The sequence below is a fragment of the Macaca fascicularis genome, chromosome 2 (assembly GCF_037993035.2).
Source record: "Macaca fascicularis isolate 582-1 chromosome 2, T2T-MFA8v1.1".
Taxonomy (NCBI): Eukaryota; Metazoa; Chordata; class Mammalia; order Primates; family Cercopithecidae; genus Macaca; species Macaca fascicularis.
Genome location: NC_088376.1, coordinates 53,240,951 through 53,258,677, shown reverse-complemented (window position 1 = coordinate 53,258,677; position 17,727 = coordinate 53,240,951). Strand labels below are relative to the sequence as shown.

At 40.3% G+C, this 17,727-nt stretch overlaps 1 protein-coding gene across 4 annotated transcripts in view; it reads right to left on the bottom strand.

Moving 5' to 3' along the window:
* The window catches only part of TSC22D2 (TSC22 domain family member 2), a 52,238-nt gene extending 42,729 nt beyond the window's left edge, over positions 1 to 9,509 (bottom strand). For all 4 annotated transcript variants that reach the window (XR_012430800.1, XM_005546083.4, XM_005546084.4 and 1 more), the window contains exon 1: positions 6,508 to 9,509. Coding sequence is in view for 3 of the 4 variants with exons in the window: in XM_005546083.4 (XP_005546140.1) it covers positions 6,508 to 8,441 (1,934 nt within the window). In the remaining variant the exon portion in view is untranslated. The remainder of the gene's footprint in view (positions 1 to 6,507) is intronic.
* Between the last annotated feature and the right edge of the window lie 8,218 nt (positions 9,510 to 17,727).

The window sequence follows — 17,727 nt, the reverse complement described above, 5'->3', positions numbered from 1 at the left end:
TATGTATGACTCCACTGTCTCTGTAATGGTCATTCACATATGTTAACACATAATTAAACATGCTATTGGTTTTATTTGATCAAAACAGCTCCTCTCTCCTTTGTTTTGTCTTCAAAGACTAGGTAGACAGTATACCAAGCAAAGATTTGTTTTGCTTTAACATACAAAACCACTTGATAAAAACTAAATACTAACTCTACTTTAGAAACTAGTGGGCTTTACACTTAGCTTTGGGAATCCTTTATTCAGGTTAAATGATATACTTGTATAATAATGAAGATGAACAGCCTAACACTAACATTTAAAACTATGCCATCATTATTTATAATAATTGACACATTAATCACAAACTCCATCTTCTACAAGGCAATATTCTTTAGACAAATTTTAGTAAAGGCTTATGGGAAAAGAAGCTTTAAGTAATTTAACATTTAGACTTTACTTATTTGTCCTGCCTACCCTAATAATAGGTATATGTCTCAGGCAAACACTAATAAAATTAACTCAATTATCTGCAGAATTTTCACTTAACATCACAAATAAATGTACAATTTAAAAGGATGGAAGCACTTTTTCTTCTTAAACAAAAATTAGCTTGGGTACAAAGAAATCAAACTAAATACTAAATACTAATTATTTAAGTCTGATTTGCGGCTTTAAATTTGAGACAAGTAATCTAGATGAAATTTAATTCACCTGATTTAAGAGCAGAACTCGCCGGGCGCGGTGGCTCAAGCCTGTAATCCCAGCACTTTGGGAGGCCGAGACGGGCGGATCACGAGGTCAGGAGATCGAGACCATCCTGGCGAACATGGTGAAACCCCGTCTCTACTAAAAAAATACAAAAAAACTAGCCGGGCGAGGTGGTGGGCGCCTGTAGTCCCAGCTACTCAGGAGGCTGAGGCAGGAGAATGGCGTAAACCTGGGAGGCGGAGCTTGCAGTGAGCTGAGATCCAGCCACTGCACTCCACCCTGGGCGACACAGCGAGACTCCGTCTCAAAAAAAAAAAAAAAAAAAAAAAAAAAAGAGAGCAGAACTCATGCAATACTTTCATATAAGAAACAATCCATCAATACACCTTTAATATTACTAAGCCAAATTTGAAGAGTATACATCAAAGTATGCTTATTAAAGTCATGGAACGATGTATAGGAATGGTGCAAACTGGCTACTGTTCCTACCTTTTTATGAGGGAGACCCAGTTTTTGCCCTAAGCAATGCCAGATTAAGAATATAACAAATATTGAGTAATTTGATACGTTCAAGAATTGCTGTGGGAAAGACATTATACCAATGATTCAGGTATACATATTCTTTGTGGACTCAATAATTCACACAATACCATTGAAAATAGTAGCCTCAAATCACAAGCCCATTGGTTTAGTATAAAGAAAAACCATACACTTAAATATCAGGAGTTTTGCTACACATACCCCTTAAATATGATTAATATTTCTTACTAAAAATCTGCTTTTCCAATTAAGGAATTACTCATGGAATATCATTCAGGCTATGTTTAGCCAGACAGACCTGCTTTTGTAAGGCCTCTCCTTCCTCATACTTTAAGTATTTAAAGAGTAATGCAATTAAGAAATAAACAGAATCTTCAGAAAAGGAAATACACACTGGACTAAAACAATTCTTCAAAGAAAGAATTAGAACACCGTTCCTCAATATTCACAAGTGTTCCTATTTCTTTTGAGACTATATTTCATGCTATTCCACTGTATTTTCTTCCACCTTGGTAATCTGCTATCATTCTACACTTCCCCGCCCCCAACTCCTGCCATTTTAGGAAAGGAAGGTCAGAATCCTTTTATACTTTCCTAACTACTATTCCTCTATTAGGAAACAGATTTATTTGGGTTTCTTTACTACTTGATTGGTGGGGCTGCCATTTGTTCATAACTGCTTCTGATCTTTTCTGGTACAGAGACAGATAGACTCCCATTCCTAATTGGGAAGTACCAGATTCACAGATCCAGTACTATATTTCACTATTTCCAAATTAGTGCTATCAGAATTATTTTTTCTTTTTCTTTTTACAGACAGGGTCTTGCTGTGTGGCCCAGGCTTCAGTGCAATATTATAACATAGCTCACTGTAGCCTCCAGCTCCTGGGCTCAAGTGATCCTCCTGCTTCAGCCTCCCCAAGTAGCTAAAACTATAGGTGTGGGCCTCCAGACCTGGCTAAGTTTTAAATGTTTTGTAGAGACAAGGCCTCGCTATGTTGCCTAGGCTGGTCTCAAACTCAAACATCAAGCAATCCCGACCTTGGTCTCCCAAAGTGCTGGGATTACAAGGCATGAGCCACCACCCCTGGCCCAGGATTCTTAAATAACAAATGAATTGGCATTATATTTATTCTCAGGAAGTAGAGAACATATATACCCCTACCACCAGTCCTATATAAAATGACTTCTCATAAAGGTGATTTAGTTCAGGGGTTGTGATCTCCTAAAGAGAAAAAACAAGTGTTACTAAAATAGTTGGAATCTGTATTATTCACACACACATAAGCCATTATGTTTTCTAAAAATATTTAACAATGTTTGGCCTATATGATTTAGTTCACATAAAGTTTTATACAATATGTGTCACTGTGAATATAAAAGGCCACACTCCTACAGATATAGCTCATGGTTTAGGAATTTCAGGTACTTCGGAAAACCGTAAGCCTTTTTGGAAAACTGTCATTTCCTTTTACTTCGAGCCACGTTTATGAATAAAGTATGTTTTAGTAATCCATGTGGCGCTCCTGATAAATACATCAATATCAGTTTTTATACTAAATAATAATAACACATATATATGATCTGACATTTTTATTACTAACTCCTCAGTAAGAACACTCTTAAACATGTAGATAGGCCTAAGATAGTATCTAGTATGTAATTCACACATCAACTGTAAACCTACAAGAGCAAAATTACCTTCACAATTTAACAGATAAATGTCAGCTTCCAAGAAATATATTCAAGACAGAAATGTCCATCTTTAGAGACTTCAATTCAGTGAGACTTTCATATAACAGAGATCTAAGATTGAGACAGTTCTGCCTCCTGGTATACATTTACTTAATCCTCTCACTTAAACTTCAAGTAAAAAAAAAAAGCAGAATTTTGTTTAAAATATATATAAATGTACAAACAAAATGTGTATTTATGGCACATACCAGGACACACCACTTAACTTTCACAATGTATAATACTTTATCAGCGGTCATTAGCAAACCACACAAATAAAACCACTAACAAGACATAGAAATATCTGCCACCAAAGGATCCTTAGAATCAGGTTTTCAACAGTCTTTTGGCCACAGATGACAGCTCACAATTGCAGCCATTCATAAGAGTTCCTGGAATGCGGCCTACAGAGTTCACACTGGTCGGCTATCTATGGAAAGTGATCTGTACTGTGGTCCTTTACCAAAAGGGCCAGTAATACTTTGCACCTCCTCTCATTTATAGGAGACTGTTAAGTGTGTATGCAGTTTAAACAAGTTTTGTAAAGTTCACTATAAAAGTAGCTACACATTTAAGAATTATATTTTCAACCATCACATCCACCAGTTTACACAAAATCAATTTGAAAAGTCTCAACAACTGACCATAAACCTTTCTAATGAAAATGGCCAGAAAGATAAACTTTATGGTAATTAATGTAGAGTCAATAGGCAATGCTAATTGAGAACCTTCTGCATATACAACCATCAGCCTTTTAAAGGTGTGATAATATTAAGATGTATTACTACAAGGCCCAGTTCTTTAATTCTAAATGATCTCAAAATTAAGCCAATATAGAGCTTTGTATTAATTAGGTAGTGGAATCAAAATCTCAAGATAGAGTTTTCAATGTATCAACCTAAACCACCTCAATCTTTTTGTTAATTTCCCATTTTCCTTCCTTTTCTCAAAGAAATAGACTTTACTAAAGTCCTAATTTTTTTTTTTTTTTTAAAAGCATACATCTTATTTACAAATATTTCCTTAGGATCTGAAATTTGTCAAACTACTTGCAAAGTTTAAATGGTAATTACTCAAGACCTCTCACTCCAGTTGGTTTTATTTCAAATTTGAATGATTGCATATAAAACTGTATGCAGATTTTAAGGCGGTAACCCAAAATCACATTAAAATTAAAATTTTCAGTTAAGATAGTAGCCTCCTCAAAAGTACTCATCTCAGTAATTTAAACATATGCCTGGAAAACTGTTATTTAATTTCAAACACAAAATTTTAAAATGCCCTGTTTTTTACTAAGGCTTTCTATTAAAACAAAACAAAAAAAACTCAACTATTTCTACTTAATGGATTTATTCCTTCACCAGGTATGTTGGACCAGTGACAAAACAGTCAAATGTGTAAGATTACATCTTGGAAACTAACATGTTAAGTTAAAAACCAATGAAAGACTATAACAAAAATTAGAAATGAACATTTGGTAAGCGATGTAGATTTTAAATGATTGGGGTGAGGGAGGTAAGTGTCATGTTTAAAATAGGACTGCACATACATCAAAACACCTGCACTGAATTAACTGTTGCAATTGATAAGAACACTGATACAGTAGTATCTGTAGTTCAAACATTCACAAATTTGGAAATGAGATTCTTCAGATTACCAACTGTTAACACAGTAAGAGGAAAAATAAATGCATTTTTGATGTCATATCCTAAATACATTTCAATTTCCATCTATCAACAGAACTATCTGCTTCATGCCTTATCATCATACTAAAGTTCTGAGGAATCTAAGTATGTATGCTGTGAACTGAGAGGTGTGAAGAGGAGAGAAAATGTAATCTGCATTCTTGGGTGGAGGGGTGTGTGTGTATAGAAAGCAGGGTAGGTCAGGAAACCAGTCATCATTTCTTGAAGAGATATGGGGCAGTATGGGCAGTATACAGGAACAGAGGAAAGAAAAGGTTATTTGCCAACTTATCAGGAAAAAATTGGCTTGTGGCAGCTAGAAAAGAGAAGATGCCTGCTGATTATTACCAAAAGTGAAAAAATAAAGCTCAATCTGTGTTACAGGTGTGTCCCTGTGTGTGACAATGGGAGCAACTATAAAAAGTAGACAGATTTTTCTGAGTGGCTCGTGTAATCAGTTTACTTGGTAGTCCCATCCACACAAAATTTCTCAATGACTAGCTAGCTGAGCGCACTTATGGACACGTGGTGTTCTCTAAGCGTTCTCAAGTGAAGAAAGACTCCCCATAAGTAAGTCACCTACAAAAAAAGATGAACTTTAAATTACAAAAAGCAGAGAAGATGAATGAATTTCAGTGAGTATTCTTCAAACCAACAGAAGTATATAACAAAAATACAAGGCTAATTAGAAATGGGAGATTAAGAAACATGAAGGAACTCAGAAGAAACCATAGAAAGAGAAAGCTTTAACATATATGTCATTGTATTCTTCCACACACTAATTATTCTGGAAATCCATAATACCACTTTTCATCTTTTAAAAACACCTAAAATTAGCCTCTCGCTAAACAAAAACCCCAGCAAAGAAATGTCTGTGAAATTCGTGAAACTTTTTCTATAATTTTAAAATATAATTTTAAAACATTGCAACGAGTCAGCTTTTAAAAATTTGCAATATATGTCAAATTTACATGTGACACTTCCTCAAAACCACAAAAATCCTCATTAAAACCATAACCAAATATCAGCTCTTGTGGTATTGGTGTAGCAATACACCAATTCTTATTTAGGCCATTAAAAAAGCATCCCTAAATACAGGGAGCCAGTTATTAACATTTACACTTTTATTTAAAAATTACTCTTAAATTTCAAGAACTATAGCTTTCACTACAGTTAAAGGATCGATCTCAACCTCCCTTTCCTATAGTAAATAGACTGATGGAAGGTAAGAACATCTTTCCAGTACAGTTTTTGCTTAACAACAAAAAAAGTATCTTAGAGAAGTCTCTGGGTGTACCTTCTTTAATCAAAAGGCTGAACTAAGTATGATCTTCAAAGCCGGGTTTGACATTTCACCATTATGTCTCCAGCCTTTCCAGATACACTGGAGATTCTTCACATGGATTTTTTTTTTTTTTCACTAGAGGGCCTTCTGGTTTTCCAGAAAGGAAAATTTGTAAGTAATATTATGTCTCAGCCTCAAAACTCACACTGACAAATCTCTCTGCCTTAAGTGTTCAAGTGTGACTGATATGTAAGAAAAGAACAAATCCATGGGAGCATAACATACTAGCTACTACCATTAAATGGTAAGGATTAAGCTTAAATTCACCTTTTTTTGAGTAAACAATGTTGCATCCTGACCCATTTTAGTGCTTTTAAACAACTGTGACATGACCAATTCGCTCATTACACCCTTTGACATCAGCAATCTAAATCAATTTTACCAAACACTAAATTTTGTATTTAAAAATGCTAAGGGCCTCAGTTGACAACAAATCTCCCAAAGTTGCATCCTAAGCTACAATGTTGGCCAAGCATTTCTATCAAATATTTAAAATAGATATTTCCATACCTGTCTTCATCACCATCAACAGGAATAGCTATGCTGAATACAGAGGTGGCCAGACTGTTCATAGGTGTTAACTGAAGGGGGTTTGCCAGGGCATCTGCAACAGGCGGCTTCACAACAGGCTTATTTTCAGCAATGAGAGAAAGTGGTGGTTGAGGTAGGGGTTCTGATTTTCTTCTAGTATCGTCGACTTGCCCGACTAAAGGTTGGGTCTGAGTCTGAAACTGGCTTAGGTCAGACTGTGGTAGACTTGTTGGTGCACTGTGTGTGCCTGGCGCTAAGGGCAGCCCAACGTGCTGGATTATGCTGCTGCTCCTGCTGACTGGCGTATGGCTGCTCAGCTGTTGAGACTGGGCCAGAGGCGCGGGTACATTTGGCATAGTAACAGAAGTGGTAGACACACTAGGCACGCTTGGAGCGGGCACGGCTGCAGGCACGTTTGGAACTCCGGGCACCACGGCGTGAGGGCCACCAGGTACGGCTGACAGCGGACCACTGCCACCCATCTGCGGTGGAGGCACGGACTGGGGCTGCCCAGCCCCGGCAGGACCCATGCACGGCTGCACCACGCCTCCCACAGTAGCCGGGGGCACTCCAGCCGGCTGACATGGCGCGGCCTGCCCACCTTGCGCTGGTCCCGTCCGGGGGGCCATGGCTTCGCTGGGCTGGGCAGACGCGCCCAAGAGCTGCGCGCCCACCGAGGAGACATTCTGGCCGGTGCCCACGGGAAGGCTAGCCGCCGTGGCGGGGCTCGCTGCGGCGCCGGTGGACGACGGCTGCGCGGGGCTTGGCGGCTGCAGGCCGGCCACGTGCTGCTGCAGGTACTCACTCTGGCCGGAGGGCTGGACGGGCAGCAAATGTCCGGGCGGTATCTGAGGCTGAGGATACGCGAACTGCTGGGGCTGCTGCGCAGCAGAAGCGCCGACTGCAGGGCCCGGCTGCGCCAGGGTTACATTCGTCGGCGGCAGAGTCTGTCCCCCGGGCCCCGTTCCCTGGGGCTGACTGGGCTGCGCGGCTGCCATCATTGGCGACGGCCCGGTCGCGGCTCCAGGGAACGGCGGCAGCGGAGCCGAGGTTTGAGCCACAGCCCCACCTACGGGTGGCGGCGGCGGCTGTGGCTGCCCAACGCTAAAACTCTGCGGCTGGGCCGGAGTGGGCTGGCTCATTTTCTCCGACGGGGGTAGCTGTGACACAGCAGTCAAGGAGCTGTCAGTTCCCGACTCGGGCCCATGCGCCCCCTGCATGGAGGCCACTACTACCACCACCGACCCTCCGGTGGCGCCCAGGCCGCTGTCCCGCTCCGCAGTCTGGTCAAAAGTATTGCTGTGTCTAATGCAATCCCCGGATCTAGTCAGGACGCTGCTGTCTGAATCCCGCTCATAGTATTCCATACACGTCCATCGGCCGCGTCGATAGGGCTCTCCGCTCCCGTGGTCCAGCTTGATCACGCGAAAACGGGAACTACAAGTGGTGGGAGGCTGAGATGGGGCTGCAGTCACTGGCCCGGCGGATGAGCCCGCGACCGGAGGGCCGCCGGGTGCTCCTGAGGCGGGGGCCGAAGTGGCGGCCGCCGCCAGGGTACTGGCGAGCGCCCCAGACACGCTCCGGGCCGAAACGACTCCTCCTCCGTTGGCGGGAGCAGCAGCCGCCGCTGCCAGCTGCCCATCCAGAAGGAGGTTTGGGGAGACGGTCCCGGGAGTCTCCGCATCCCCAACATTGTTAAGCGTCTCTTCGGAAGAGCTGCGCTCGCAGACCTCCTCAGGGCCATAATCCGTGGCCCGAGAGACGTCGAAAATCTCGGAGGAGACGTCCTCTGTACGTGACTCGTCCGGGTCGTCCAAGCTCTCAGTGTCCTCGGTGATGCTAGTGGCCACCTGGGCCGTGGTGACACTGGTGATCTGGAAGCAGCTCTTCTTTTTGGCCGGCATCTTGGACATGGTGAAGAAGGCTGGAGGGCAGAGAGGCACGCCGGCTCCTCCGGGTCCTGCCGGAAACCAGGGAGGGCAGAGCACGGGCCCCCAAAGACAAAAGTCCGAGTCTGCGCTGGGGTCCGAGGCCCGCCGCTGTAAGAGTCACGAGCTGATCCAGGCGCTGGTCGCCCGGTGAGACATCCTCCTCCTCGTTTCCTTCTCTGTGTCTGTCTCTTCGGCTCTGCCCCCGTCTCAGTCCCGCGGCGGCTCCTCCTTCCTTTTCAGCTCCCGCAGCCGCGGCGCCTCAATTCAATTCCCTCAGAGGCGGCGAGAGCGCGAACCCAGGGGCGGGCCGGCTGCTTCCTCTCCCGTCTCCGGGCAGCCGTGGTCAGTCCAGCTCGGCGCTCGGCGCGGTCAGCAGGCCTTGGCTGGGGGTGGGAGTGGGAGGGCGAAGAGGAGGAGGAGGAGGAGGAGGCGGTGGCGGTGGCGGCGGCGTGAGGGGCGGTGCTGCCCCGCTCGGGCTCCTCAGGCCGGTGCCGGCGTCAGCGCTGGGCTCTCCGACTGAGAGAAGGAGTGGCGAGTCCGGAGTCGGAGATGCCTGATTCAGCCGGGAGCCGCGGGCCGGAGCTGGCTGAAGGTCCGCCGGCGGGCGGTGGGGCTGCGGCGCGGGCAGGCGGCCCTCCCTCCCCGGCTCTAGCCGGAGCTCAACCCCAGGGACATGTCGACTCTCTCTGGCGGAAACCCGCTCTGGGGGAGGGGAAAGCCGGCTCGGTCCTCCCCTTACAGGGGGAACCACCCCTGCGGGCGGGCGGCGACGGCGGTCTCGGCCTCCCCTCGCGGCTTCTCTCACAGAGGGGCGGCGGCGGCGGCAGACCGCTGGCACGGGAGCGGAGGCACCCCGGCTGTGTGAGGTAGCGGTGGTGGCTTCTTCGGCTCCTTCTCGGTGCGCCCAATTCCTAAACCCCGGAGAAACTGAAATTCAAACTGCTGAAGCGGCGGCTGCAGCTCCCTCCGCTGGGCCAAGATGGGGCTGAAATGGCCGCGCCAGGGATGCTGGGAGAAGCAGCAGCCCCGCTGCCGCCGCCGCTGCCGACTAAAATGCCGCCGCTGCCGCAGCTACCGCCAGCGCCGCAGCCGCCGCCGTTCCGTGACGCACCGGCGTCGTGACGTCACCGCTCCGCCCCCTCCGGTTTCCTGCAGTATCGCGTGGAACTTGGGGGGGGGCAATGGGCGGAGCTAAAGGTTAAAAAAGGGAGCGGTTTCTTTATTTAAAATTTTTTAAATTTAAATTTTGTGTTGAAGGTTCTTTAAGAATTGACGAGCTAAAGACAATTTTTAAATTCCAAGCCTAGGGAAGCTTACAATGGAACTAATCAGATGTTTTTACGTCGGTTTGTTCCGAGACATTGGAAGACTGGAGGTCATGTGCTTGTGTCTAATGTTTAGCAAAATCTTAGTGAAACGAGGGCGATAGGAATGGGGGCTGGGGAAAACTTAGATGGGATAAAGAGAGATGCGGCTGGAAGAACTAAATCACTTTAAAACTTCTGAAAATAAATGTTGACCATTGTCGTCAGAGGAGTAAAATGTTCAGAGAAATGGGGATGATTAAACAAGAACAGCAAGCCAGATTGAGTCAGAAAATTATCTTCCTGCCAGAAATTCTGTCTCCAACAACGGCATCAGGGGATGGTTACTTGCCCAGGGTGAAGTCAGTTTTTAAAAAGCTTAAGGGTTACCAACGTATTCCTAAATTTCCTGAATTTGCTGTGATTCCAGGATTCATTTAAACTCCTGACACTGTTTTTACTTTCGGCACGAAATCAGCTTATAGGCTTTATAAATGTAGAACCTACTGCATTATAGTTCTTTTTGTTTATTCTAAAACTGTTAGTAGCAGCCAGGGTGTTATATGATTTGGATTGGGCCACAAACAACCATAACGAGTGATAAAGCACCCTTTCCTGTTGCAGTACAAAGCATAACTATGAAAAGAAAGTACTGGCAAATTTATCATCTTGTAGCTAGTTTCTGGCCAAAGAAAATGGTAAGGCCATTCTTTTAAGCAGTTAAAAAAAAATGGGGATGGGCTCCTAAACTTTGACATACTAAAGCAGTCATCATTTAGGTAAAATCTAAGTCTTAATGGAAATCGAGATTTCATATCTACTGCAGCGTTAGCAATCACATTATGATAACTTAAATCAGTAAATCGTTGAACTCGGTTCTCTAATCTTTGAAGAATAGAAATACTTTTTAATCCCAAAAGGTGTTTTGAGAATTAAATTTGCAGAGAATTTTTTAGGTCTTTAGTTGTAATTTATACAACTAGGTCTTTTAATCTTAGTGGAAACCATGCCCTCCAAACCCAAGTGACTAGAGTCAGAATGTGAAATAAGACCACATAAAATCCCTGTTTCTTAAGGGGGTGGGCGAAAGTAATGGAATAAAATGTAACGTTATGCTATTGTGGCAGCGATAGCTAATGGAATGTTTTTTTTCTAAATCTGTAATTTCAGTAATTGTCAGAGGCAGTTTTCCATCAATAAATTAGATCAAATGGTTAAATCCAATATGAATTTATAAAAGCTTAATTTAATTTTGGATTGATTTACCAGATTGTTTAAGGTGGTTATCAATGGGCAGTGTTGATGGTGGTGCTTTTGGAAAAATGAGTATTATATGCCTGCTCATCCCTTTACATTATTTTATCATATAAACTTCTTGATTACTCGTTATAATACTCTTAAATCATATATTTAAAGGAAAAATCTTAAAGTAATCTGTAAGACCATTTCTCCTTAAAAGGATATATTATGAGATGAAAGGAAAGATAAAGATAATTTAGAAGAGATCCAGAAGTGGACTAAATTTCTGGTAATGAGGGTGCTAAAGGTGTTCAAAGACATCTTAGGAAAAGCGTATGATTTATAACTTTTAAAAGTCTCGTTTAGATGTTTAAGGATTTGTGTTTGTGTTTAATAGTTCTCTTGAAAATACTGTTTTCCAAAAGTTTAAAGGCCCTAGCTACTTTTATACATTTGCCCTTAAAAAAATGTACAGCATTTATTACATCAAACTGCTATGAAGAAATAAGAATTCTGATTTTTGCAATTAAGTTTGAAATCAATGTAGAGGACAAAAAGTGGCATAGTTATATCTAAATAAAAAAGTATGTAATTCATAAGTTGGTCCACAGAGAATTGAAAGCCTTTAAATAACTAATTTAAATGATAGAAAGCAGGATGTATATGCAAGTACACATTCTCCCTGTATAGAGTGTTGTTAATAAGTAACATGGTAGCCTAACTCACTGGAAGAAAGAGATCCCTGGAGTCCCAAACCTCAAGACTAGGAGTCTTAATGCAGTTACCAGGCTGCATGCCTGCACCCAGAGACCATACTAGAGGCTGTGGGAATCCTCGATTACTGCTCTTAGAGCCCCCAATTTGACTGTTTCTTCTGTACCTGGTACTTTTTTCAAATATTTCAAATTGCAGTGATGCATGAGGTACATTTATAAAACATAATACAGGGGAATAATAGCAGTTAAAAATTAAGGAGAATTTCTACTGATATAAAATAAAAAACTGCTACAGCAAGATCTTTTCATCATCTGCAAACATCATACCCCCAAATTTTCGTAGGTTATTATCTAACCATATCAGTACCAGATGGTGCATTATTTCATAGAAAATCCTGGAATGTAAACTCTAGATACTCAAGAAAACCTGACTTTTTTTTTAAATGAAGATATAATATATTTAAAATAATAATGATACATTAAACATTATGGGATAAAGAAAATACTTTCCATAGAAATTAAGCAACGGCCTAGGCAAAGAGAAGTAACCCTTTAGCATTAATACTACCAGACAGTGACATTTATTGAACATTCTCTGTGTTGTGTATTAAGAATTGGACTACCTATAGCCCAGTTAACAATTTTTTCCGGAGTTTAGAAATAGCTTATGCTTATTTTCTGTGTTTTTTATTACCAAATTATTAGAGTTTGGTGCAAAAGTAATTGTGGTTTTTGCCACTTACATGATGGCAAAAACCACAATTACTTTTGCGCCAACCTAATAGAAAAATACAAAATGGAGAAATAGTTTTCAGGTTCCAGAAAGCATTTGGTAGAAATAAATATCAGTTGTCTAAATAAGTGGTACTTGATTTATTAGTATGATTTTCCTAGGGTTCCATTTCTGGAACAATATCATATTAATAAACCCCTTCAGTAAGTCCATTGTGTGGTATTGCCCAAAAAGGAAAAAAAATGTAATGAGAAAGAACTAAGGCTAATAAAATTCCATAAATACTTTCATAAAGAAAAATATAATTTGACTGAGATGCACAAATGCCTACTTGATAATGAGGTGTTTTAAGGAAACTTCTATTAAATACTCTTTTTGAGTTTAATATACTGTGAAACAATGATGTCTTTTTTTTTTTTTTTTTTTTTTAGTAAAGATTTCCTTGATGTCCAAAGACCTTTGATGTTCAAGCAAAATGTAGCAATTTGGTAAAAGTAAAGGATGCATTTCAAACTGATAATAAACATAATGTCCTATTAAGGCCTGTGTTATATTTTATGGAATTTAACTTAGAATGTAAGATATTAACTCTGTGGTTTTACAAGTTGTTTAAATGCTGCAATGTAGGGCAACAGAAAATCCAAACAAAATCCATTAATGACTATATTACTTCTTTATTTTTCTTTTTAAATATGATACGTGGCCACTCAGGATAAAGTTTTTTTTTAAACTACATTTCCTAGTTGGATAGATCAAGAGTAAGCTCCGGTTTTGCTATAATCTTGTTTTGTGATTGCTGACAAGTCTATTAATCCCTCAGTTTCCCTATCACTAAAAAGAAATAACATTGTGGTAAAGGAGTGTTAAACTACCAAACCGACTGAAAAACTTTGGAAAAAGGTCACAGATGTGGCAGTGCTTTGGCATCTTCAGAAGAAAAGATAGCAACTCAATGTGATACTACTGGCAATACCATTTGTTAATTTCAGAAAAAAAAGAAGAAAGCAGTTACTAGATATCCATGATTTTATGGAGAAGCCATATTCTGTCATAGATGAGCTATTTACAGACTTTCAATGACACATTCTTTGACAAAGTGAATCATCACTGTCTAGTCTTTCTTGTATATGAATTTGAAGTATTGATTAAAGTTGTAGTATACCTGTAATTTTAAGTTGTAAAACTTTAATACTCACAAAAGAACATTGAAAGACTGCAAATTTCTAGACTTGGGGGTAATAATTCCCTCTGTATGTTACTACTATCAGCTTGTAAAGTTTTTAAAAATGTGAGTGTAGAAACTTATATAAACTGTATTCACACATGAAGGATAGCCTAAATGCTCCGGACTGATAATCTGAAGGTCATTCTAACCTGGCTGATTGAACTACTTTTATTCATAGAAGCCAAAGTTTTGAAAGGTACAGATAGAATCTTGACTACCTTGCATTCCCAGTTATGTTTTAATTCCAAAATAGCTAGCTCTTTAGTCACTGGAAACAAAACACTTTTAGCATTTAACTTTAGAATACTTGAAATCCTACCTTGAAAGCATTCATACTCATTAAAAGCTCAACACATGATCCATGTTTACATAAGGATTTGGGTGTTACTCAAAATGGTCATGTAATGAGCTGCTTCTCTGCAAATTAATATTCACTCCCTTCCCCCATCCTTAATGTGGGATCTTTGAAGGAAAAGGAAGTGACCAAACTAAAGACATAGGGAAATGCAAAATCAAGGTGAAAAGTTAACCAGAGGGTTGTTTTAATTTTGGCCATCAAACCCCTAGTGAATAATGGTAACAGTATTGTTTTGACCCCCTTTTTGTGGCATTTACCTATTGTTAAACTAAATTGACTAGATGTAAATATATTTTCATCTTCAAATGTTTAGAATTTTTATCCTTCCCCATTGTTTCTGGATTTTGATACTAATCTTTTTTCTTTGCGTATTGTGTATATTTACTCAAAAACTAATCTAATTTCAGATTTTTAGCTTATCCACATTTCATTTTTGTTTGTTTCATTGGTATTTCATCAATACAATGACTCTACCCTCCAAGGAAAAAAAAATCAGCCTGTCACACAAAAATGCATATATTCAAGAAAGATAAATTACATTGTGATGATTCTAATCATAGTAAGTATTCACCACTGAATTTCTTTAAGCATAACTACTGTGTTCAAAATAATTTTTGTACTAATATTTCATTTGAGATATTTTATTTCTGTGGAATAAAAAGATTTATCATAGTAACATCAAGCTTGTATCTTGGACAAACAGCTCCAAATATAATAATACCAGCTCTACTTCTTCATGCATTCAACATAAATTTAGAAACCTGGCTGGGCACAGTGGCTCACACCTGTAATCCCAGCACTTTGGGAGGCCGAGGTGGGCAGATCACTTGAGGTCAGGAGTTTGAGACCCGCCTGGCCAACAGGGTGAAACCCTGTCTCTACTAAAAATACAAAAATTAGCTGGGCATGGTAGCAGGCACAGGTACTTGGGGGACTGAGGCACGAAAATCACTTGAACCTGGGAGTCAGAGATTGCAGTGAGCCGAGATCACACCACTGCACTCCAGCCTGGGTGACAGAACAAGACTCCATAAGAAACCTACTATGTTGGCCTCTTTGCTGGACTTGGGAAAATAGTTGTGAACCAGACATGAAAAGCAAAGTCCTTGTTCAAATAGGTCTTATATTTTAGTGGGGGAAACAACCACCAAAGAAATAAGCAAAAAAATATAATTTCAAATATTCGTAAGTGTTAAGAACAAAATGAAACAACAATGCAAGGTGAGAAGAGAGACAGTGTACCTTACTCAGGTTACCTGCAGGTAGGCCTGAGGAAGTGTTCTTTGAGCTAAGGACAAGCTCATCAGGGGAGCATTTTAGGAAGGGAGACAGATGAGGACAATGCCTTTGTGCTGGAAACCAGTATGTGGTTGGAAGGGAGTAGGGGGCATCTGAGTAGTAGGCAAGGGCCAGATCATATGGACATTGTTGGCCAAGTGGAGGAACAGATATTTTATTTTAAATGCAATGAGAAGCCACAGGCAGATTATAAGCAGAGGATTAACATGATCTGATTTACACTTACAAGGAAACCTTTTTAAAAAATCTTCTTAACCTCTAATAGTTTATAATATATTGTGTATTATGTTTAGAGAGATTTAAAAATAACTTATATGGTCAAAGGTAAGTTTCTTTTTGTAGGACTATACTATTTGTGTAATACCAAAATGGAAGAAATATTCAACAATCTATATGGCATTTCTTATAGAGATTTAATAACTTTGTTGCAAAATGACTAAGTTTTTGTAAGAGAGAAATCGTTTTCTCAATGAAACCTTAACTTTAATTTAAAGACAGTGATTTCGATATTTAAGAGAAGCTTGAAATGCCCCACTTGAAAAAAAAAACAACTCTGGACAACAGGGAAAAAGAAGTCATTTTGTTTAAATGTAATTATTAGATAAGTGTGACAAAAATAGAGCTAATTTTAGGGATGCTCAGGGCTGAGACTCCTTTTTTTCAGTGGATAAAAATATCCATAGGCAAATCTAGGGACACTTTAAAGAGTTCAAGTAGTCATAAAAGGGCCTCAGAGCGGGGGCCTCTTCTGAAAGAGGTCGGTGGAAAGGCCATGCGTTTTGATACTGGTGGGTTGCTTTTCTTGTAGAAACTACTTTCTTTTCCTTGTCCAATACAATTGAACAGTAGATGATTATTACTCTGTTTCATGGGCTATTTCTTTATTAGCAAGGTTACACTCTCAAGCACCTGTGGGGACAACTGGCCTGGGCACTTTCTTCATATCTCCCTTTATCTTCTCTCAACTCAGGCCTATATATACAAAGGTTAAATTTGTTCCTACTCAGCTAAAATCTAAAGCAAGGCCACCATAGGCCATTATTACTTTCTCTAGAGCACACAAAGGTAATCTGTTTTCCTAGTTGAACATGAGAGAAGAAATAGCTAGATGTTTTATACCATAGGCTCCAATGTAAATGTGAATAGGTGATATAAATTTCAAGCAAAAAGAAGAAAGTTTGCTTATCTTATCCAATGCTTTTGAAATATGTTACTATTTGATGGCATTTGGTGTTTTATAAGATATGATAAAACCTTAAGACTAAAAAAGGAAGGCCAGATGCGGTGGCTTATGCCTGCAATACCAGCACTTTGGGAGGCTGAGGTGCACGGATCACCTGAGGTCAGGAGTTCGAGACCAGCCTGGCCAACATGGTGAAACCCCATCTCTACTAAAAATACCAAAAATTAGCCGGGCATGGTGGCAGGCACCCGTAATCCCAGCTACATGGGAGGCTGAGGCAGGAGAATCGCTTGAACCTGGGAGGCAGAGGTTGCAGTGAGCCAAGATTATGCCATTGCACTCCAGCCTGGGCAACAAGAGAGAAACCCTGTCTCAATAAAAAAAAGGATAGCATGCCAAAGTTATTGTGTAAATTCCTTAAAAAGGGTACACATGCTCGTGTTGCATTTTTGTTAAATATCATCCTAAAACTTAGATTATTTTACAACTTAATTATAAAGCTTACAAATCCTGATCATATTGCTTTAAAATAGCACCTTGTTATGGGTAGAAAAATATTACTCAAACTTTATAGCCCACCTTATTAATGAACTTTGCTTCTAGGTGACTTTTTTGTGTGTGTGTGTGACAGAGTTTCACTCTGTCTCCCAGGTTGGAGTACAGTGGTGCAATCTCAGCCCACTGCAACCTCTGCCTCCTGGGTTCAAGGGATTCTCCTGCCTCAGCCTCCCGAGTATCCGGGATTACAGGCGCCCACCACCATACCTGACTAATTTTTTGTATTTTTAGTAGAGATGGAGTTTCACCATTTTGGCTAGTCTAGTCTCAAACTCCTGACCTTCTAGTTGACTTCTGTTTTCAAAAGTCAAAATCATTTTGAAGATGAACATTTGTCATTTGTTGAAAATTTTTAAAAATGTTAAGTATGTTAGAATACCAAGTAAAAAAATTTAAAATTATATCATGCCTTTTAAAAATTACATGTATGCATAGGGAAAGAGTTTGGGAGAAATACATCAGAACTTTAATAATGGCTATATCTAAAGGATGAGATAATAGGCTTTTTTTTTTTTTTTTGCTTTATATATTTTTTTCAAAATTTCTGCAATGATCACATATCATTTTTATTTAAATATATTACTTTCATATATTTTAAAATGTACCTACAGACTCCAGGCTAAGCCAAAAATAATTTTGTAAGGGTGTATTAA